Source organism: Sander vitreus, chromosome 23, assembly GCF_031162955.1.
Source record: "Sander vitreus isolate 19-12246 chromosome 23, sanVit1, whole genome shotgun sequence".
In the NCBI taxonomy this organism is placed as follows: domain Eukaryota; kingdom Metazoa; phylum Chordata; class Actinopteri; order Perciformes; family Percidae; genus Sander; species Sander vitreus.
The window spans coordinates 529,063-549,698 of NC_135877.1; the positions used below are offsets into that span (position 1 = coordinate 529,063).

The 20,636-nt window shown below is 40.4% G+C and overlaps 1 protein-coding gene across 3 annotated transcripts in view; it reads left to right on the forward strand.

Annotated features, from left to right (window-relative positions):
• gys2 (glycogen synthase 2) overlaps window positions 1–20,636 on the forward strand; it is a 29,092-nt gene that overhangs the window by 6,441 nt on the left and 2,015 nt on the right. For 2 of the 3 annotated variants that reach the window (XM_078242562.1, XM_078242563.1), the window contains exons 3-15: window positions 943–1,134; window positions 1,305–1,490; window positions 6,785–6,929; window positions 8,731–8,848; window positions 10,087–10,207; window positions 10,405–10,511; window positions 11,806–11,865; window positions 11,978–12,056; window positions 16,698–16,811; window positions 18,218–18,344; window positions 19,366–19,461; window positions 19,568–19,731; window positions 20,198–20,284. In XM_078242562.1, coding sequence (XP_078098688.1) covers window positions 943–1,134; window positions 1,305–1,490; window positions 6,785–6,929; window positions 8,731–8,848; window positions 10,087–10,207; window positions 10,405–10,511; window positions 11,806–11,865; window positions 11,978–12,056; window positions 16,698–16,811; window positions 18,218–18,344; window positions 19,366–19,461; window positions 19,568–19,731; window positions 20,198–20,284 — 1,596 coding nt within the window. The remainder of the gene's footprint in view (window positions 1–942; window positions 1,135–1,304; window positions 1,491–6,784; window positions 6,930–8,730; window positions 8,849–10,086; window positions 10,208–10,404; window positions 10,512–11,805; window positions 11,866–11,977; window positions 12,057–16,697; window positions 16,812–18,217; window positions 18,345–19,365; window positions 19,462–19,567; window positions 19,732–20,197; window positions 20,285–20,636) is intronic. The other variant, XM_078242564.1, reaches the window with a different exon arrangement.

Consider the following 20,636-nt stretch of genomic DNA (forward strand, 5'->3'; position numbering starts at 1 on the left):
AAAGTCTAAACATTTTTAAGTAAAAAAAAAAAAAAAAGAAAGCCCTAATTCTGAGAATAAAGTTAGAATTCTGAGATTTAAATCAGAATTCTGACTTTTGTCTCAGATGATTTTAATCTTAGAATTCAATGGCCCTAATCCTCTTCCGTACTATGAAGTTGGTGTTTTTTTACTATTGATATTTTCTATTTGCATATATGCAATACCAAGGTGCTAAACTACAGCTTTATTTGGCTGGGTGATGCAGTCTAGCTCTATCCACCAATAACTGGCCACTAGATGGTGGTCATAAACCAAAGACCCTGATGATCCAGGGGAATAGACAAATTATATAGTCCTGTATGGCCAACATGCTATACACCATTTCTGTGTGCTATAGTATAGGCAGCTGATTGGTCTGATAAAATGAATCATCACTAAATTTATGAGTCCATGATTGGTTAGAAACATCAGATTTCATGTTTCAAGTCTGCAAACCTCAAGAGAACATAAGCAGCCAACAGTGCCTGACCACATAAAGATAACCTGAAAGTCGCCGGACGCCACAATGTTCTGAACATAGTCATACTGAGAAATCCAGAGAGAGTTGTGTGGAGCTGATAGTCTTAATTAGCTTTGTAGCAACTCATTTGGCAATGGCTTGAATGTAACGTTTCAAGCCATTGACGTTCATTAATAACAAAATGTTACGCGCTAAAGCTTCAACCAAAGAATTAGTACATGAAGGGATTCTATTTCTACTTTCAGTAAAGACACTGAAAACTTTGTCTACCACTTTTACTTGCCAGAAAAGTTCCAGCAAGCTGTGTGTGAGCAAGAAATTGGCAAATTGGCACTCTCATCACAGTATGATTTCAGTGTACCCAAGCACACTGGAATTAGATTTTGAAAATGTATTTCTAAAATGAAACCTCTCTCACTGGGCTTCCTTTGTTGTTGCAGGTTCATTTTGGCCGCTGGCTGATTGAGGGCAGCCCCTTTGTGATCCTGTTTGACATTGGCTCTGCAGCCTGGAACCTGGACCGCTGGAAGGGGGACCTGTGGGAAACCTGCAGGATAGGCCTGCCCTACCACGACCGAGAGGCCAATGACTCGCTCATCCTGGGATCCCTGATCACCTGGTTCTTCAAAGAGGTGAGCTGGTGTTCAGCCTGCTGTTCAGCACACTGCTTATCCGTCAATTCCCTCCTGCTGCCATTTGTGGCTACAAACGTGTGAAATTCCCTGGTGCAGCTTTAAGTTACAATATGAACTTATAGGTAAACACTTGTATTTCCAACTCAGATGCATCTTTTGTTCTCCAGTTGACAGACCAGCTGGGAGACAAGCCCAATGTCATTGGTCATTTCCACGAGTGGCAGGCGGGTCCAGGGGTTATTCTCTCTCGCTCCCGCAAGATTCCCATGGCAACGGTCTTCACTACACACGCCACTCTGCTGGGACGATATCTCTGTGCTGGGAATGCCGACTTTTACAACAACCTGGACAAGGTGAGAGGTTAGGAGGGTTGGCCATGACACATACTGTCGCTACTGAAAACTACATTGTAACAAATATGGACACAAAGCAGGCAATGGCCACATTATTAATGTAGGTGATGATGCAGATCCTGCATTCATTTTCTCATATGCCCCGTTCTGACCTGGCTGTAAAATTGGATCTGAGTGATCGGCTCTAGGTACAGGTGAAAACTCATGTGTCATGGCCAACACATTGAGATCTAAGCACTCAGACCACATTCGGAGGTGGTTTAGGCCCCATGTGACCACATTCTTATAGCAGTGAGAACAGGAATGTGTCCTGGAACACATTAAGGACCGTCTACTCAACTGTGAGCGTAACTACTACTCATTCAAAGTATTTTTTTCTTGCCAAAGAAACCACTGAGAGTACGTTGTGTGTTTTGGAAGTTATCATCCTGTCTGTGATGTGTCTCTGGCTTTGTTCCAACGCTGCCTGCTCTTATACCCCCGGCTGTCTGGAGCTCTTGGCAGCTTTCTGCAACGCTGTTGATTGAAAAAAGCAGCCGCAAGTATAGAATAACCTTATTTTTAGTTTTATAAAAACCCAAATTTACTACAAACATTCCTGCTGTTATGTTATCTGTATGTATTAGTCTCGCATTGCCAGAGCTATACAGTGCTGTGTACACAAAGCAGTGGCTGTAAAAAGGTTTAATTTCCTTTAAATCTTTCACAATAAAAGTTCCCAGTTATTTTGTTATTTAAATGCTTTTATTATGAAGCGGAAAAATCAGTAAAGTTGGGTCTTCACCATCACCACCATCTATCGTTACTGGAGCCAGAAAATCTTAGCTCTTGCAACAAAAGCTGGCTCTGTGGCTGTAAAACAATTATTTTCAAAATCACAGGCTGAAAGAAAAACTCCTTGGACACTCAAAGGAGTGAAATTAGCAACAAGGATCCAAACATCTTGTATAACAAAGTGATTTGATTTGAATAAGTTGGGATAATGAATGGCTAACAGACCACTGACCACATTGACTTTGTGTAGGTCTTTGAAGCCAGCATTCAGTAGTTTTTTTTTTCTTTATTTATTTACATACATGTACAAAGAACATGTGCAAAGAACATGAGATCGTCATGGGTGTTACAGCAATAATCCAAAAGCCAAAAAGGAGTTTCTCATACTGCTTATGTGATTTACCACGAGTGATGATCACATATGGACATTGAGATTTCCCATACACGTCTGCTTGTCCATATGAACAACATATTAAAATTAACAAACTGTGACAACAGCAATATGCATTTAATTTGGGACACATGCACACTTGAACTTGAAAGCTTGAACAATTCTGAACTTGCACACACACACACACACACACACACACACACACACACACACACACATTCACGTTCTCTTGCATTAGATTCATTTTCACTTTCAAAGGTTCATGCCAAAAAATCTTAGCCTTTTACAGCCATTTGGTGCATCATTAGTGATGTTGAGCTGTGTGTGGAGGAGTTGGTGTGATGTTTGTAATTGGCTCTGTTCTGCTCACATTCTAAAGGTCAGCATGAAGGTAAAGGCCACTCACTGGCTGAATGGATAATAATGGATAACCCTCAACCTGATAAGAAGGTCCATAGGAACTTAACATCCATTCTATTGATGGAATCATATCAATATGCATTTTCAGTTTTGTTGACAGTGACACACTATGCAGCCAGAATAGAGGAAACGAAGCAGTCCATGGACCCAGAGAGCTGTATTAAGTAATAGAAATACATATTGCAAATGAAATCAACATAAATGGGTAAAATAAAAGAATTAGTTTAAATCTTAATCTTTTTTTGTTTCATGTTACATGTTTAGTAGTTGTATCCCCTTTGCTTACGTGGCAGTGGTGCAGATTAGTTTGTAGTAGTTTCGACAACGCCACCTGGGGGAATTTTAACCCCAGGAAAATCACTTTGAGATTCAAAAAGGTCACACAGGTTTGAAAACACTTAACTGGAGATGTGATTCCAAAAATAGATATACATTTTATTAACAATATATTCTCTTTCCTTAAAATGGTAGACAGGTGAGCAGGGCTTAGCTTGTGATTCTAAGGCTGTTCTCATGAACCATTCATACATATACTGTTGCATAGAAAAGTAATGCACTGTACAGTAAGTCGTATGTATTCTACATCTTTATTGCTGTATGCACCACATTGACTGCAGCTGTATATGACGCTCTGGTTTGCATAGTGGAGGAGGTTAGGGTGGATGGGTTGGTTATAAAACACAGGGCTTTCAAGTGGAGGAGCGGAGTTTGTGTCCCAGGGAAAAACTCAAGATTTTCACCCACAAAACACACTACTTAAAGGGAATGGTGTTTTAATCCAAACCACTATCTTTTTTTTTTATCCTAACTAGCCCTTTTGGTTTCTAAACTTAACTGTCGTCACCGCATGACAATCACCTTTTGTTGGCTAAACTCAACTGCAACAGCTGCTGAAAGGACCGGCACCTCACTGTGCCTGGTACCCGGCTCACAGTAACTTGTTTTTCTGTAAATAATGCTCACCTTAACTGTCCGGTAATGTGACCGGTCATCACGTGACCAGCCGGCGGTCGTTGTAATTTCGTAGGATGATATATTAATTGGTCTGACTAAGTTTTCATACAATATCATACGAACCCGTTCATGAGAATGCGTGGTGATTCTACACACCACACGTGAACACTACACACCATCCAAATGACACCCAGAGCGCTCTTTAGTAAGGGATCAGTAAAGGGACACCACCACCAGAGGATCATCCTGCCACCCACTTAGACCCAACAGTTTCTGTCCAGCGGGAAAAAAGCAAACGTTATCTGCAATAGGTAAAGCTTGGTGTGAAGAAATCAACTGTGGGAGAAATTATAAGAAAATGGAAGACATACAAGACCACTAATAATCTCCCTCGATCCGGGGCTCCACGCAAGATCTCACCCCGTGGGGTCGAAATGATCACAAGAACGGTGAGCAAAAATCCCAGAACCACACGGGGGGACCTAGTGAATGACCTGCAGAGAGCTGATACCAAAGTAACAAAGGCTACCATCAGTAACACACTACGCCGCCAGGGACTCAAATCCTGCAGTGCCAGACGTGTCCCCCTGCTTAAGCCAGTACATGTCCAGGCCCATCTGGAGTTTGCTAGAGAGCATTTGGATGATCCAGAAGAGGATTGGGAGAATGTCATATGGTCAGATGAAACCAAAATAGAACTTTTTGGTAAAAACTCAACTCGTCGTGTTTGGCGGGGGAAGAATGCTGAGTTGCATCCAAAGAACACCATACCTACTGTGAAGCATGGGGGTGTTTTTCTGCAAAGGGACCAGGACGACTGATCTGTGTAAAGAAAAGGATGAATGGGGCCATGTATTGTGAGATTTTGAGTGAAAACCTCCTTCCATCAGCAAGGGCATTGAAGATGAAACATGGCTGGGTCTTTCAGCATGACAATGATCCCAAACACATTGCCCAGGCAAGGAAGGAGTGGCTTCGTAAGAAGCATTTCAAGGTCCTGGAGTGGCCTAGCCAGTCTCCAGATCTCAATCTCATAGAAAATCTTTGGAGGGAGTTGAAAGTCCGTGTTGCCCAATGACAGCCCCAAAACATCACTGCTCTAGAGGAGAGCTGCATGGAGGAATGGGCCAAAATACCAGCAACAGTGTGTGAAAACCTTGTGAAGACTTACAGAAAACGTTTGACCTCTGTCATTGCCAACAAAGGTAACAAAGTATTGAGATTAACTTTTGTTATTGACCAAATACTTATTTTCCACCATAATTTGCAAATAAATTCATTAAAAATCCTACAATGTGATTTTCTGGATTTTTTTTTTTCTCATTTTGTCTCTCATAGTTGAAGTGTACCTATGATGAAAATTACAGGCCTCTCTCATCTTTTTAAGTGGGAGAACTTGCACAATTGGTGGCTGACTAAATACTTTTTTGCCCCACTGTACACGATCGGGTAGTGGCAGTTGTCTTTGGTATGCTGGTAGTAAGGGAGAGTTGGTCGTTGAGTGTTAACCCAGGTTCCTAGCAGTCTGGGTAGGGATTACCACAGAGTTGTCAATTGTTATAGTAAGGTCCTGGGTAGGAGAGCCCTTCCCTGGAAGGAAAAGGAGCTCAGTCTTGTCGAAGTTGAGTTTCAGGTGGTATGTGGACATCCAAGAAGAAATGCCAGTCAGAAAGGCTGAGCTACGTGCTGCTACCTGCATTTCAGACTGGGGAAAGGAGAGAATTAGATGGGTGTCGTCTGCGTAGCTGTGGTAGGAAAAGCCATGCAAATGAATGACAGACCCGATAGAGTTGGTGTACAGAGAAAAAAGAAGGGGACACAGGACTGAACCCTGAGGGACCCCCAATTGTGAGTGGGCAAGATTCTGAGACAGATCCTCTCCAAGTTAACCAGTAGGTGCGGTCTGTCATGTAAGATGTGAGCAAAGAGAAATGAGGATCTGGTGGTTCACTGTGTCAAAGGCAGCAGAAGGATGACGACAGAGGACAGAGGTTGCTCTAGCAATGTGAAGCTGCTCAGATAGCAATGTCAAACAGTGTGGGGGGCTCACAACCAATAAACTGGTGCCTAATCAATACAGAGACCACTCTTTGTACCGGCCGAGAAGCACACCAGCATTGCACTCAGCCACCCCAACACTGCACCGTACCAGGGCAGATGAATGCCACCAAAATGGTCAACTGCGACTAGAAAAAAATATTATAGATGTGTGCACACACGCATACACACCAAATATAGAAATCTAAGCAGGGAAAACATGGCAAACAAACAAAAGAAAAACTAATAATACTAATTTCGGAAAATACAGGGAATACAAAATACAAAAATAAATACAGTACCAGTCAAAAGACACATTTTATCATTCAAGTGAATGTGAAAGTGTGTCCAAACCTTTGACTGGTACTGTTATGTGTTTCTGTCTTACATTTTGAAATGTAATTAGCAGTGGGATGCTACCCTGACTTCCCCCTCTCCGTTTACTTTCAATTCCCAAGGGGCGTTGTCAACAACCGTAGACCAAAATGCCTCTGAATGCAAATGGATAGACCTGCAACCAATTAGAGCAACGAAACATGACGTAGCACTGAACGATGGAAAAATGTAAACCGACTATACATCGAGGGAAGGGTTAAAAATAAAGGACAACTGGACTTGGTTAAAGGTGCTCTGAAGACATTTTGTCTCTCATTCAAGAGACTTCTTTTGTTTAGACTGTGTGTGTGTGTGTGTGTGTGTGTGTGTGTGTGTGTTGTAGTTCGACGTTGACAAAGAGGCGGGTGAGAGGCAGATCTACCATCGTTACTGCCTGGAGAGAGCAGCGGTCCACTGTGCTCATGTCTTCACCACAGTTTCCCAGATCACAGCTGTGGAAGCCAGCCACATGCTGCACAGGAAGCCAGGTGGGGAAGCTTTTCACTGCATTCGTTGACCGATTGCGTCACTCCGGCGCGACAAAGGCTGTCCCATTTAATTTCAAAGGCTCCTTCAAATGTGGTCCACAAATGCGGCCTCCTTTTACAGAATTTGGAGGACCCATCTGTTGTATCCTTCGCAGCCCCAGGATTCCCAGCATTCATTTTGGCATTCAATCAGAAGCACAGGCAAACGCTAACAACCAATATTTTTTTTCTTCTTTTTTTTACAATTTGTCTCCTATTTCATTATTAAATTCACTTCTGAGAATGTTTTAGGCGAGAAATTAACTGTTAGCTTAGTCAATAGTCTTGTCAATCAAATTATCTGAAGTTCGGTACAAAAATTCAAGCGAATAAAGCTGGTGAAAGTGTATTTCCATCCAACGGCTTTAAAGCAAATAAAAACCTGTGCGTAATGACATCACATGCTGTTTTGCGGTCAAATTGGTATATCGAATTGATTTGAGACATTTTATGGTGTTTCCATTCATTTTTGCGCTAAGTCTCACAACATTCAAGCTGACATTTGCGAACAAAGTTTTGCCAGACAAAATGGATCACGCCATCAACCTACAAATGATTCATATTGCACAAGTTGTAATAGTGCTTATGTGCCAGCTGATAGCGACATATCATGCTATAATAAGAGAACGACTACACCACCAACATATTGCTGTAAAGGTATTTTATTGTCATATACACATATATGTAGCGAAATTCATTCCCTTCATTTAACCCATCCCATCCGGCTGAAGGGATTTTTTTCAATAGAAAGGGCTGGCCAATCAATCGTACTACAGGCCGTAGTAGACGGTCGTTGCATCTTAAGGCACATTTGCGTGGTTGGTAGTGCGCATTGGACTTCACCACCTCTGACCTGTACAGGTGCATCTCTTTAACCATCAAATGACCTAAAATGTTATCGCAATTCATTATTTATTTGGCAAATAACGTTATCGTATAAGCCGTAAATCAATCAAGAGAAAATCAGATGAGACTGAACGTATAAACTTTGAGTCAATATTCATGAAATTCAATCGAATTATACTGTTTCCACAAGCCATTTTTCATTCGATATCACTTAATTCAAATAAAAACCTGTGGATGGAAACATAGCTTGTGTAGATGTCAAATATAGGCAGTGTTATGAAAATGTATGGCAAATTAAAAATTTGCTCCAAATTTGCTTCTGAGTGTAGAAGCTCCATAAACTGCCTGATGCCAGCTAGCTCTGCGGGAGTAGCTAGATATCTGGCCAGCCAGTCCTGCTCAAAGACCCCGCTGTGAGCTGACTGAAGCTCTGGGTCTCAGAGACAAGAGATGTTCACATGTAGGCTACATGAGTTATTTTTTTTTGTTTTTTTTTTCCTCTCTCTTTGAGACACTTGACCAAATGGTAAAATACAAAGAACAAGTTCTGGCTCTATTTCGGTGCTGTAGTTAACGTTTTGATCACTTATCAGCTACAGCAGTGGGTCTGGCTTGTCAGGCTAAACATGTACCTATTGTCTGGAATTTAATTAAAGTTTTTCATACATTTTACACACCTCCCTATTATGGCATCTACACGTGTTTACATTTTTATTTTTTGTTAAATTTCTTATGACCTCCCCCCCTTGTGCAATGCTAAACCATGCGCATCAAGGATAACCAAAGCAATTATACAGGCTACTATCTACAGGTGTAGACTGCTTCTCTGGAATTGTTGTGTAGGCTACATGACAATAAATTACTTGAAACTTGAAGCTGAAACTAAATCTCTACTATTGCTGTGTTGATGGTACAGATGTGGTGACACCAAACGGGCTGAATGTGAAGAAGTTCTCGGCCATGCATGAGTTTCAAAACCTGCACTCCACCAGCAAAGCCCACATCCAGGAGTTTGTCAGAGGACACTTCTATGGGTAGGTGGAGTTTATTAATGTAGTTTTGATCCATCTTATGTAGAGGTAGCCCAGTGTTTTTATTTTACTTGGGGGCTCTCAATTTTGAATTTTCCAGTACAGGAGAGGGCCATTCACATATTGCCTGAAACAATCTACTTTAGAAAATGAAGTCTTGACTAGGGATGCACTGATTGGATACCAATATTAGATATAGGATTGACCCAATTAGCTGGATTGGGTATCGGTGACAATGGGGCCAATTGTTTATATTATTTTTTTTTTCACTCCACTCCTGCATAGTTGCACTCACCTGAAAAAAAAAACAACACACATATGACACGGCATAGCTTACCGGCTGGTAGCACGCAGCTAAAGACACAGGGTGACGTCAGCTTACCTATAACCTGCTGCTGCACTTTTTGAGACACTATGGCCACAGCCGGAAAATGACAGAGAAACAACAAAACTGGAAAATCCTCCTGCTAATGGATGTATAATAACAACGGTCACCTGCCATAATGCCGTAACTAAAAATCCCCCTGCGGCCCAAAATGCACTCTGTGGACCACCATTGTAAAAGAGACATCTGTAAAACTGTTGACAGGACACCACGAACTGCAAAAAAAGTTGATTATAACTATTTCTTATAAGAATTTTTCATCCATATATACTTTTTATACATTTGAAAAACTTTCCTCGAACCAAGAAAAGTGATTTAAAAAAACCTGTGACTTCACCACAATATAAAGTCTTTGGGCCGTCTGGGAACTCGCGGGCTGGGCCAGTGGGAGAAACCCTACTGCGCATGTTCAGTGGGCCGCATATCACAGAAGTAAACCCAGAAACTTACGAACGTGGCGAATGCATCATGCAAGCAATTCTTATTGAACTGAATAGGTGCCATTTTGGGATCAGATATCCGTTATTATACATCCATATAAAGTTTTGCAAAAGTTTGCAAAAGTGAGTAATGTAAACAAACAACAGAAGCTATTGCGTGTGGGCTACGACAGGACTTCATGGTGCATTCAGGTGCCCTTCATCAACTCATGGCACATTCAGGTGCACTTCTAATGATGTTTCTCTACACATCAAAGAATGATCCCAGTCACTTCCACACAGTGAGGTATACAGCTTATTAATTAAACACTGGCATCGGATCAGCTTTCAAAGTCGTACCGGTGTATCCCTATTCTTGAGTGGAGAGTTGTCACTTTAAACCTGATTGTAATTCTCAATTCGTCTCCTTCTGGTAGTCATCTGGACTTTAACCTGGAGAAAACCCTTTTCTTCTTTATCGCTGGACGCTATGAATTTTCCAACAAGGGAGCTGATATTTTCCTTGAATCACTGTCCAGACTCAACTACCTACTGCGGGTAAGGTCTTTTAGTCTTTGGCATTCAGTAGCACTCTGCTGTATGCATTACATGTGCAAAAGTTGTAAAAAGTACTTTGAAAAGAATTTTGACCTTGTAAAGAGGTACGTAAGAGATAAGTGTATATTCTTCATCATGCATTCATGTCTAAAACCTTCATCCTGTTCCCCTTTTTCCTTTTCTCACTCTATCCACAGGTTCACAGAAATGATATGACAGTGGTAGTTTTCTTCATCATGCCAGCTAAAACCAATAACTTCAATGTGGAGTCACTGAAGGGACAGGCAGTACGCAAGCAGCTCTGGTATGCCCTGGTATATCAACTCTCATCATTATTGCTATATAGTTAAAAAAAAAACATAATCATTTGAAATTGTTCTGTTTATGGCCAATGTTGGTTTACTATAAAAGATCAATCACAATCTAGCAGTTTGTTACAACATGTAGAGCTGGCTAAAGGTTCAATTAGGATTTCAAAAAAGGTCAAGGGGAAACCTTATGTAAACATCCTGTCTGTTCTCAGTTGAAATGCGACTACCGCTAGCGTCAGGCCTCACATTTGCCTCCGTACCGCTGCTGTCATCCATGCTGTAGGATTCGCTGAAGAAAAAGCTTAATAATAACTATGGACATAATAAATATTCCGCATTCAACTTTAACTTGTTTGAAACCTATCCCCCATCCCCACTGTTCAGCGTCCATGGAATTATGAACATTTGTCACAACAACAATGCAACGAATTCTGGTAATGTTGCGGCCACTTTCGAGAAGCGGGACGTTGAGTTGCTACTCATTTGCATAAAGTTGAATCCAGGCTACTTTGTACAAATTAGGGGCGTCCAGCTCGACTCGCCGCCTCTGGAAAACTCACGAGAATCTTTTAAACTGACTGTTGATGATCTAAAATGAAGACAGATTCAGCAACTGCAGCTTATTTCTCGCATAAAATGTTTTTTACATTTTGGTGAACTATTTTGTAAAATAAGAGCGAGTTTTCAAACGAGCCGCCATGTTGGTCCGTTTTGAAATTCGGGAGCTAATAGCCTACGAGTGAAGTGTTCGTCCAATCAGGTGCAGATCTCGCGGTTGCAGGACGGTGTAGCCTGTTTTCTTTGCTTGTCAGTGATCTTTGAAGAAAACGTAATACCTGCTATTTGCAAGCCCACCAAGTGTCCAGTGCTGGGAATTGGGGCGACCCCTGTCGGTAAAAAATGCCCATATGGACATGTACCATTAGGGAGGAGGTTGAGGTTTAATAAGGTTGTGACTGATACTGGAGATCGCTGTTTAATTTCTATTACCAGCAGTTAACATTTGTTTATCCATTATTAAATCCATTATTTTTACCCAGTTATTTTTGTGTCTAAACTACAGTAAACCTTAACCATAGCAGTGGCAGCTCAGGAAACGATGTATAAACCATGTTTGGTTTAGGGATCTTACAGGCAATGTTCCAGTCCCAAGTTAAAACATACACAATGGTCCTTCAAAATCACGACTACTGATGTCATCCCAATGCTGGTGAAGTTCATGAGTTTTGGGTAAATGGTAAATAAAAAGGTACAATTCTAAAGAAGGTTTCCTTTTGACTTTCACAGGGATACAGCTCACACTGTGAAGGAGAAGTTTGGTAAAAAACTGTATGATGCTCTGTTAAAGTAAGTAAATGGGCACTGTAAGTGAACCCGTGTACATCAACACTGGTTCTCTGTGATGAATTATGATTACGCATGATCTATGTTTGTGTTTTATTGTTTGCTCTGTCCTCAGAGGGCAGATCCCTGACATGAACTCCATTCTGGATCGAGACGACTTCACTATTATGAAGAGAGCCATCTACGCCACTCAGGTAATGTCGCTTTTCTCTTCTCTTCGTTTCTTCTGTTAACAAATACTGGCATCATTTTGAGTTGTTTGTTGTTCTTTTCCATAACTCTTTTTTTATTTTTGCAAAAATGAAAAAAACAAATACATGAACAAGACAGAACATCACAGAGTGAGTGATTAAACAGAGCTGTCACCTCAGAACATTCAAACAAAGACTATGAACAACATTAGGCCTACATATTGTATAGGATAAGACTGGGCTGACAAAAGATGCTGTGCAAAGTTGGCCAGACTATCCTATGCGGTTACCAGTAGGCCTATGTGGTGAGTGTTAAACGTATATGTAGACAATGTAAATTGTAAATAAGGCGAGTAGTTGGCAGAACAATATATAAATGTATAAAGGTGTAAAGGAAAGGAGAGAGAAAAAAATCGCTAAAAAGAAGAAAGAGAAATTCACGTTTGATCAAACATGTCTTAAAGGAGAATTCCGGTTGATTTCAACACGTAGCTCTGTTGTGTGTAAATGTAGAGTGCTTATGTAATGTTTACATGTCTCCTGCTAGCATTAGCTGAAACGGGGTAAGTTTTAAAAGTGCTTTTAGCCTCTTAACATGTTCGAAATGTCATTACAAGTGCCTACCCATGTGAAGTGATTCCTTCTGAGTGAACACAGTGAATCTGACTGCAGTTGATGTGAAAGAAATGCATAAAAGTTGTGCTAATTCAGCTCTGCTTAGTTCCGGTGTTGAGACGGAAAGACGAGTGCTTAGGGACCGTCTACAAACTACAACACCGAAAAGAGATACAAAAATATTTTCAAAAATAGGCATATGCTTATTTTTTAAAAGTGCTGTAGTACAACTATCAGGAGACAAGTTAGAATTGAGGTAAGTTTGGAGACACTACCTATTTAATCATTAAATTAATAAATATTTTTGTATCACTTTTGGTGTTGTACTTTGTAGACGGTCCCTAAGCACTCACTGAATTAGCTGAATTAGCACGACTTTTATGCATTTCTTCTATCTACTGCAGTCAGATTCACTGTGTTCACTCAGAATGAATCACTTCACATGGGTAGGCACTTGTAATGACATTCAAACATGTTAAGAGGCTAAAAGCACGTTTAAAACTTTCCCTGTTTTAGCTTCCTGGATGCTAACGCTAGCAGGAGGATAACACGGTGTAGGCACCTGTAGTATCTGATTGACTTAAAGTCTTTGTTATAACAAACATGGTTCCATTTGGCTGAGGTATATGGTTAGAGGGCACATTCCAGAGGAAGTGGCTCTGTGGGGGCTAATGGGGTTACTGATTGATTGACCCCAGGACCTGGATTCATCTACCCCCATCATCACGTCTCATGTTACACACAGCTCAGGGTATATGTTTTCAGGTTTGACCAGAATAACCTCAGAGCGACGAATTTTGAAGATTGGGTCAGTCGTCTCTCCAGATGTCCATGGAGTCTGTAAATTGATGCTGAAATCTTTGATGTAATAAACCTTTTATAATCAAGGACAGTGTCAACAAAGTTCCTTTCCCACACATTGGCAACGCAGTGCTGCAACTTAATTTACCACACACCACCGATTGGTTTCGTTTTTCTCTCTACTGACAGCACTCCGTGACCACAAACAACAGAGCTACGTGTTGAAATCAACCGTAATTCTCCTTTAAAAGTATGTTGACACAGGGCCACTCTACAAGACAGAGCCCCAACATTGGTTAAATCACAAACCATAATGTTTTTATCATGTCAGTTGATATTGTGATTAAGCCTAGTGGTGCATATTCCCCTAGAGTTCTGGGGATCGTTTTGACTCCTAGAGAGTTGTACAGTCGCTGTTTGATTCTCTGTGATTTTGTGTTCAGTTACTCTTTAACCACACAAGGTGATGGTTATATATATATTTTTGTAATAGCAAGTAAACCAGATTTCTATAGTGCCATTTTTAACTCGGAGTTACAAGGTTCAAATGTTCACAGAAAATACAACACCATGAATACAACAAGATATAATAGACAGCACATTATCCTGGGAATCCCACGAAATCAGTGGTGGAATGCTTAAGTACATTTTTCACGTATCTGTACTTTACTTAAGTAGAATCAATAGTGCATACTTTTGACTTCGTTACATTTTGCAGCAATTATCTATACGTTCTACTATAACGTTCCGTTACATTTTCGTGACATTTTCTGATCAATATTTCCCCCTGCCAAAACGTCTTCCTGACCGTCACACGTTTGCAGTCCGCAGGGAAGCCTTCAGCAGCGGCTCCTGCACCGCCACGCCAAGACCCGCCCTTCAATAGCGTTTATTGGCCAGGCGCGTACCGCTCCCGGTACTACCGCTGCTCCTGTTACTGCTGCTGCTCCCGATGCTCTGCTGGGTCATATGTGAAGCATCCGTTCAAATAGGGTTAATATACAACCCGTATATTTATCTTAAAAACACTCCCGGTCCTCCTCAGCTGTGAAGCCACATACTTGTTGTCCAAGCCCGTGTGTTCTCGCTAAATAAATGTGTGCAGCATTCACTGTCCCGTGGGAAAAAATGCAAAGTCGAGCTACAGATCACCCTGATAGATAACCAGAATTGTAAGTCAGAATGTAAACTGGGCCACAGATGGTAAGCACACTAAATTAACCTAAAACTAACTTAATTAAAATGCCACAGCCCGTACTGTTTTTTTTGTTTTGTTTTTTTTTAATTATGAGAATATAGACATTAAGAGAATAAATTGTTATGCAAGTACTTTTACTTTAATTTACTTTTTACTTTTACTTAAGTAGGGTTGTCATTGTGGTACTTCTACTTTTACTAAAGTAAATATGTCTCTGGTTATTTGTACTTTTTTTTTCCTCCACTGCTCAAAATTAACTTGTTTTTAACTTCAGCTACTTTCAAAACTCTGGAATAACATTTTTTTTTAACAGCCAAACCAGGGTTATAATCAGGTTTAAAGCTGTTGCATAGTTTCTGTCTCCCCCATGAGGAATTCTAAATAATGACAATAAAACTGTCGGCGCGTCCACATGATACACGCCTTCTGTGATCACGCACCCCCCTTTTCCTCCACGCATTTGCTAGTAACCAAGGAGGACACGGAGAATTAAAAAAAATCTGATGGACTCTTCAGAAGAGGTCATTATGTCCACTTGAGTTTCTGCGCGGAAAGTCGCCGGACGCCACAATCTTCTGAACATAGTCATACTGAGAAATCCAGAGAGAGTCGTGTGGAGCTGATAGTCTTAATTAGCTTTGTAGAAACTCATTTGGTAATGGCTTGAATGTAATGGACGTTCATTAATATCAAAGAGTTACGCATATGTCTGCAGCCTGAGTTATCTGCAGTAACTGCAGTGAGGTCACTTTTGAAGTATTTCTCTTTTGATTAACTGGAACAGTGCTCCGCAACCTTTATTGTCTGAAGAACCCCTACAGTCCTAGAAGATTTTAAGTACCCCTTCATTAACACCATCCATCATGTCCCAGATGTGTTCATTTATACAGATTTTAAAAGTGTCTGACTCCAGTCTCTATCCATTATGATCAAATTCATTTGCAACCTTATCTGAGCCATCTAAGCCAGTGTTTCACCCCATTAAATAATGGTTTTGGTACTATTTTATGTTTGTAATTTCTTAATTGTGTAATTTCCTGTCATTGGTAGCTTGGTAACTTTGTCAGTTATTATAGTTTAGTTTAGAAGCAGTTGTTGTTTTTCAGAGGAATTTTCCTTGAAATAACTACTCCATTGTTATGCAAGTAAATGTTCATTCATTATTATTTATTATTGAACTTCTCTCTCTGTATATGTTGAATTGTATACGGCTTGTATACACATTTCACATTTTTGCAATTTCAGTAAACCTGTTGTGCACTGACCAAAAGGCCCCTGGGTAATGATAGCAATTAAAGAAGTGTACCAGTTGAAATGTCTATTTTCCATACTATTAGTACTTCTCAAGATTTGTCTACTTCAGGAACCTTCCTGTGAATTAACAGTTCCTTTCAAGGAAATGTCAATATAAAATTAAGCGTCACTGGTTTTGTTTTGTGTCTTAATGTGGTGAGAGACAATAATCCAATATTGTTCGGTTTAGATAATGCCCCAACGATCAATACCTCTCAGAATCACATTCTGAAAGGTTACTAGTCGCGGGCCACTGACTCATTCAATCATTTCTCCTCACCCCACTTTAGGCATATGTGTTTGTATGTGTGTGTGTGTGTGTGTGTGTGTGTGTGTGAGATATATATATATATATATATATATAGTATATGAAATGCAGCCATGCAAACATTTACATTCATGGAAATCCAGACATGTATGCATAGATTCAGGAGAAACTAGACTGAATACACATTATTTCTTTGTCCATTAGTGTTCACAGGTGTTTCAGTCTTTAATCCAGGTGCAATATAAGATTGATTGATTGATTGATTCATTCATTATTATCCCTGAGGGAAATTTATTTAAATCAAACCAGGACATCATTCAGGACCCTGACCCCCTTAAAATGACATGATACAAATCTAATCTGGAATGTCATATATTTTATCTGGTATAGAAATGTGGTGATTGAAAACTCCAAACAATCCAGAGACCAAACTGACCTGACCCGTCTTTTAAACAAAATCTGTATGCAGAGACACAGCCTCCCTCCGGTGACCACTCACAACATGCTGGATGACTCAACAGATCCCATCCTTTCCAATGTGAGACGCATCGGCCTCTTCAACTCCAGGAACGATCGTGTCAAGGTAGACAGCATATCCTGTATGCTTCCTTTATTTGTTCACCATCATTGTTTTCTCTTCTTTAGTCAATTTATGGGAAATGTCTAGTCACGAGATGCCTGGTGATGATCAAGTAAAATGTTTGACAATATTTTGGTCAGAACAAGAAGGCCTTTGTGTGAACATGTGAAGAGAATTTTGTAGAAAAAGTCAGTAGGATTCATTGTCTTGGAACCGTAAATGTCTGTACAAAAATGTGTGCAATGCATCTTGTAGATGTGCAAATATTTTACAGGATAAGTGAAAACTCTGACCTGCGGGTAACACTATAGGAAAAATCAGGAATTCACCAAAGCCAGTAGGATTCATCCTCTAGGAACCATGAATGTCTGTTCAAAAGATGTTGAGATATGTTAGTCTGGACCAAAGTGATGGACTGACCAACCAGCCAACGGAACAACTTTGCTGTTAGTATTGCTGATAAGTGCAGCAGAGAATCAAATCTTTAGCTGACTGATTACATTGGGCTATTTTTACGATTACATCTTTTTGTTGATTGGTCTGTCGGTAGATTTACTGTAACTAGATAGATTGTCAACTAGTACAAAAATAAGTGCCAAACGCATCACGTATCAAAGTAATAAAATACTTGTTTTGTTTTTAATTGTTCTGTAAGATTAGTCAATTTTAACAAGTGAAATGCTAACTTCATAAAGCCACTGTAGCCACAGTTTATTTGGTGAGAAGCCAGCTATTCATCACTTCATAAAAAGAAAAAAGAAGAAAGCCTATTTAATGAGTTCTAGATTTGTTTACCATTCACTAGGTTGTAATGCAGTAGTCACATTTTTTGATGATGATGTAGGGAGCATAGATGTGTTCAGTAAATTCCATGGCAATCTGCCAATGTTGAGATACAGGTGAAATGTTTGTCTGAAGAGTGGTGATAATGGAAAGGTCAGGATGTCACAACATAAATATCTATAACAAATGTTGAAGCAAATCCATATGTTACGTACAAACTTGACAATTTGTCATGCCAAACGTGGCCCGTCAAACACCACTATTTTACAAAACATTCATCTTCCGGTAATACATATACAAAAAACAAAATACAAATACAAAATTGTAGTAATGGCACTAAATTAAACTTTTTTAAATGTCGAAATGAAAAGCTTGAAAAATGTAAGGGCAATTTGCCTATTGCCTAAACATTTGGTCTGAGGGAATGGTAATAGCTGAAAGGTACCAACACATTAGGGTTCATCCTCTGGGAACCACCCACAGCAAAGTATAGGTCATAAATACTTTTTCACATACTGCAACTAATGACAAGTCCCAGTGGTTACTAAAAAATACTTTTACTTCCAGAGCCTCATGTTTCTACTCTATATATCTAAAAGTCACCCTGTCTGTCCTCCTCCTCTCAGATTATCTTCCACCCTGAGTTCCTGTCCTCCACCAGTCCTCTGCTGCCGATGGACTATGAGGACTTTGTCCGTGGCTGTAACCTTGGAGTATTCCCCTCCTACTATGAACCATGGGGATACACACCTGGTAACCTCACATTGTAACCTATAATATACAAGTGCACATGTATCAAAACACACAGGTGCTTCATGTTCCTGAAATACAAAGGCACTGCAGTTGTTACACAAATCTCTACAGCATCCACATGAGGCAATGTGGAGTAGTGCGTCTACATTCTATATACCCAGTGCACCCTTTGCAATAAGGCAGCCTTTGTGAGCATATGAAGCCTGCAAGCCAGTCAAGGCTCACAATGTATGTTGTGCTGCATTGTTAATTCATGACACATGCTTTGTGCAGCAATCTCAACTTTTGCAATAAAGCAGCTCATGTAAGCTGACTTAGACTTAAACGTTATGTATATGCCAGTTGCTTAGACATAAATTGTGTTTTGGATGCGCCAGTACTAAAGTGGGACATCTTTTCCCAGAAATGAAAGTATCTAGCCACGCCCCCCAAAGCATCCCCTGCTTTATCGTCTGTTTTAATATAAATGGGACCATAATTTACTAAATGAATATCATGCTGTAGTGAAGAAGACTTGTATAAACAAGCGATTGAGGCCATAAACGCATTATTAAAATGTTCACTGGTGTAATAAATCAAGTGAGAAGTAGGGTCCTTTTCTCATAGACTTCTATAGAAACTTCTTTTTGGAGCCAGTGGAGTCGCCCCCTGCTAGAAATTAGATAGAAAGCAGATTTAAGGTACTTCTGCATTGGTTTCATTTTCAGACCAAGAAGCATTTGAATATTTTTTGTAAAAAAAAAAAAAAAAGTGTTTTGATCAACCTTGGCTGCAGGCCAGTGGCACCAGGCCCATCACTAGCTAGTGGACTGGTATATGCAATGCACCCTGCTGGTATTCTAACAGTTAAGCAGCTCTCTTGATAAATCGGCAAACTATTTAATGCCATTAGGTGGTCATGTCTTGGTGGCTCAAAGAGCTGAGGACCTTCAAAAGGGCTACCAATACCAATAACATGACAACAAACTGTACAACACATACAAATACTGTACCTTTTCTGAGCTGTGTTGTATTTCCCCAGGTGAATGTACTGTAATGGGCATTCCCAGTGTGACCACCAACCTGTCAGGTTTCGGCTGCTTCATGGAGGAGCATGTGTCAGACCCTGCAGCCTATGGTGTGGACACACACACACACACACACACACACACACACACACACACATTGTGTTTCTGTCTGTGTTTTTCTGTTCTCTCCTCTACTTCCCCTCTTGTCTCTCTCAGGCGTTTACATCGTGGACCGGCGGTTCCGTTCGCCTGAAGAGTCCTGTAAGCAGCTGACCCAGTTCATGTTCAGTTTCTGCCAGCAGTCTCTGCGTCAGCGCATCATCCAGCGGAACCGAACTGAGAGACTGTCTGACCTGCTGGACTGGAAATACCTGGGCCGGGTCTGTTTTTGCTGCACCAGCACCAAATAGATGTTTGATAGAGGAGCAAATACGTCTAGCAGGCAGAATACTTTATTCATGTCTGCACATACAATTCACATGATATGAATCATAATAATAATCAATAAAACATGAATACATTTAGAAAGGGATTTTCATTTAAATCATTACTGTATAGTGTGAGAATAAGCTGTGGTCAAGACAACTTACTGTAAGTTGAGTGGTAGACAAGTTCTAGAACAAGCATAGTGTAGTTGAATCCTCTACTGGAAGTAAATTTGGGACAGAAACAGGAAGTCTTCTTTAGTGTATTCCCTTTTGCCTTTAACCCATCTCCTTTTTCATGTTGCAGTTAGTAACAAAATCGTAAAATGCCTTTTGAAAAATCTCAAAACAAAGGAGAAAAACTTAGCGAGATCAAATGTTTAGTTGTTGATGTACATCTCTGCTGACTTGTGATTTGCAGTTCTACATACACGCCCGCCATCTCGCACTTAACAGAGCCTTCCCAGACAAGTTCAACCCCATGGCCCCTCTGAAGGTAAGAAATACTGTGCAAGAAAATGAGGGAGTTTGTGAATAAGTGACCATACTTGAGAATGACTACCTCCACCAAGGCCCCAAAGTCATCTACATTAGTTAGTTTAATAATGGTAATAGTTTGGACATTTTGCATCTGCAAAAAAAAAGGCAATTGTACAGTATGCAATTCAACTGCTGTATCATGGGAAATTAGTGAAAATGCCACATCTACTGTATATTAAGAAAGGATTTTAAAAATTCTTGGATGTGGGGGTTTGTCCCCTATTCCCTTTCATTTAAAATGCCCAGTGCACCTTTCCTGCAGTCCTTGTGAATGCTTAAGAGTGCTCAGAGACGGGTCCAGAGGGGTGGCCAGGGGTGAC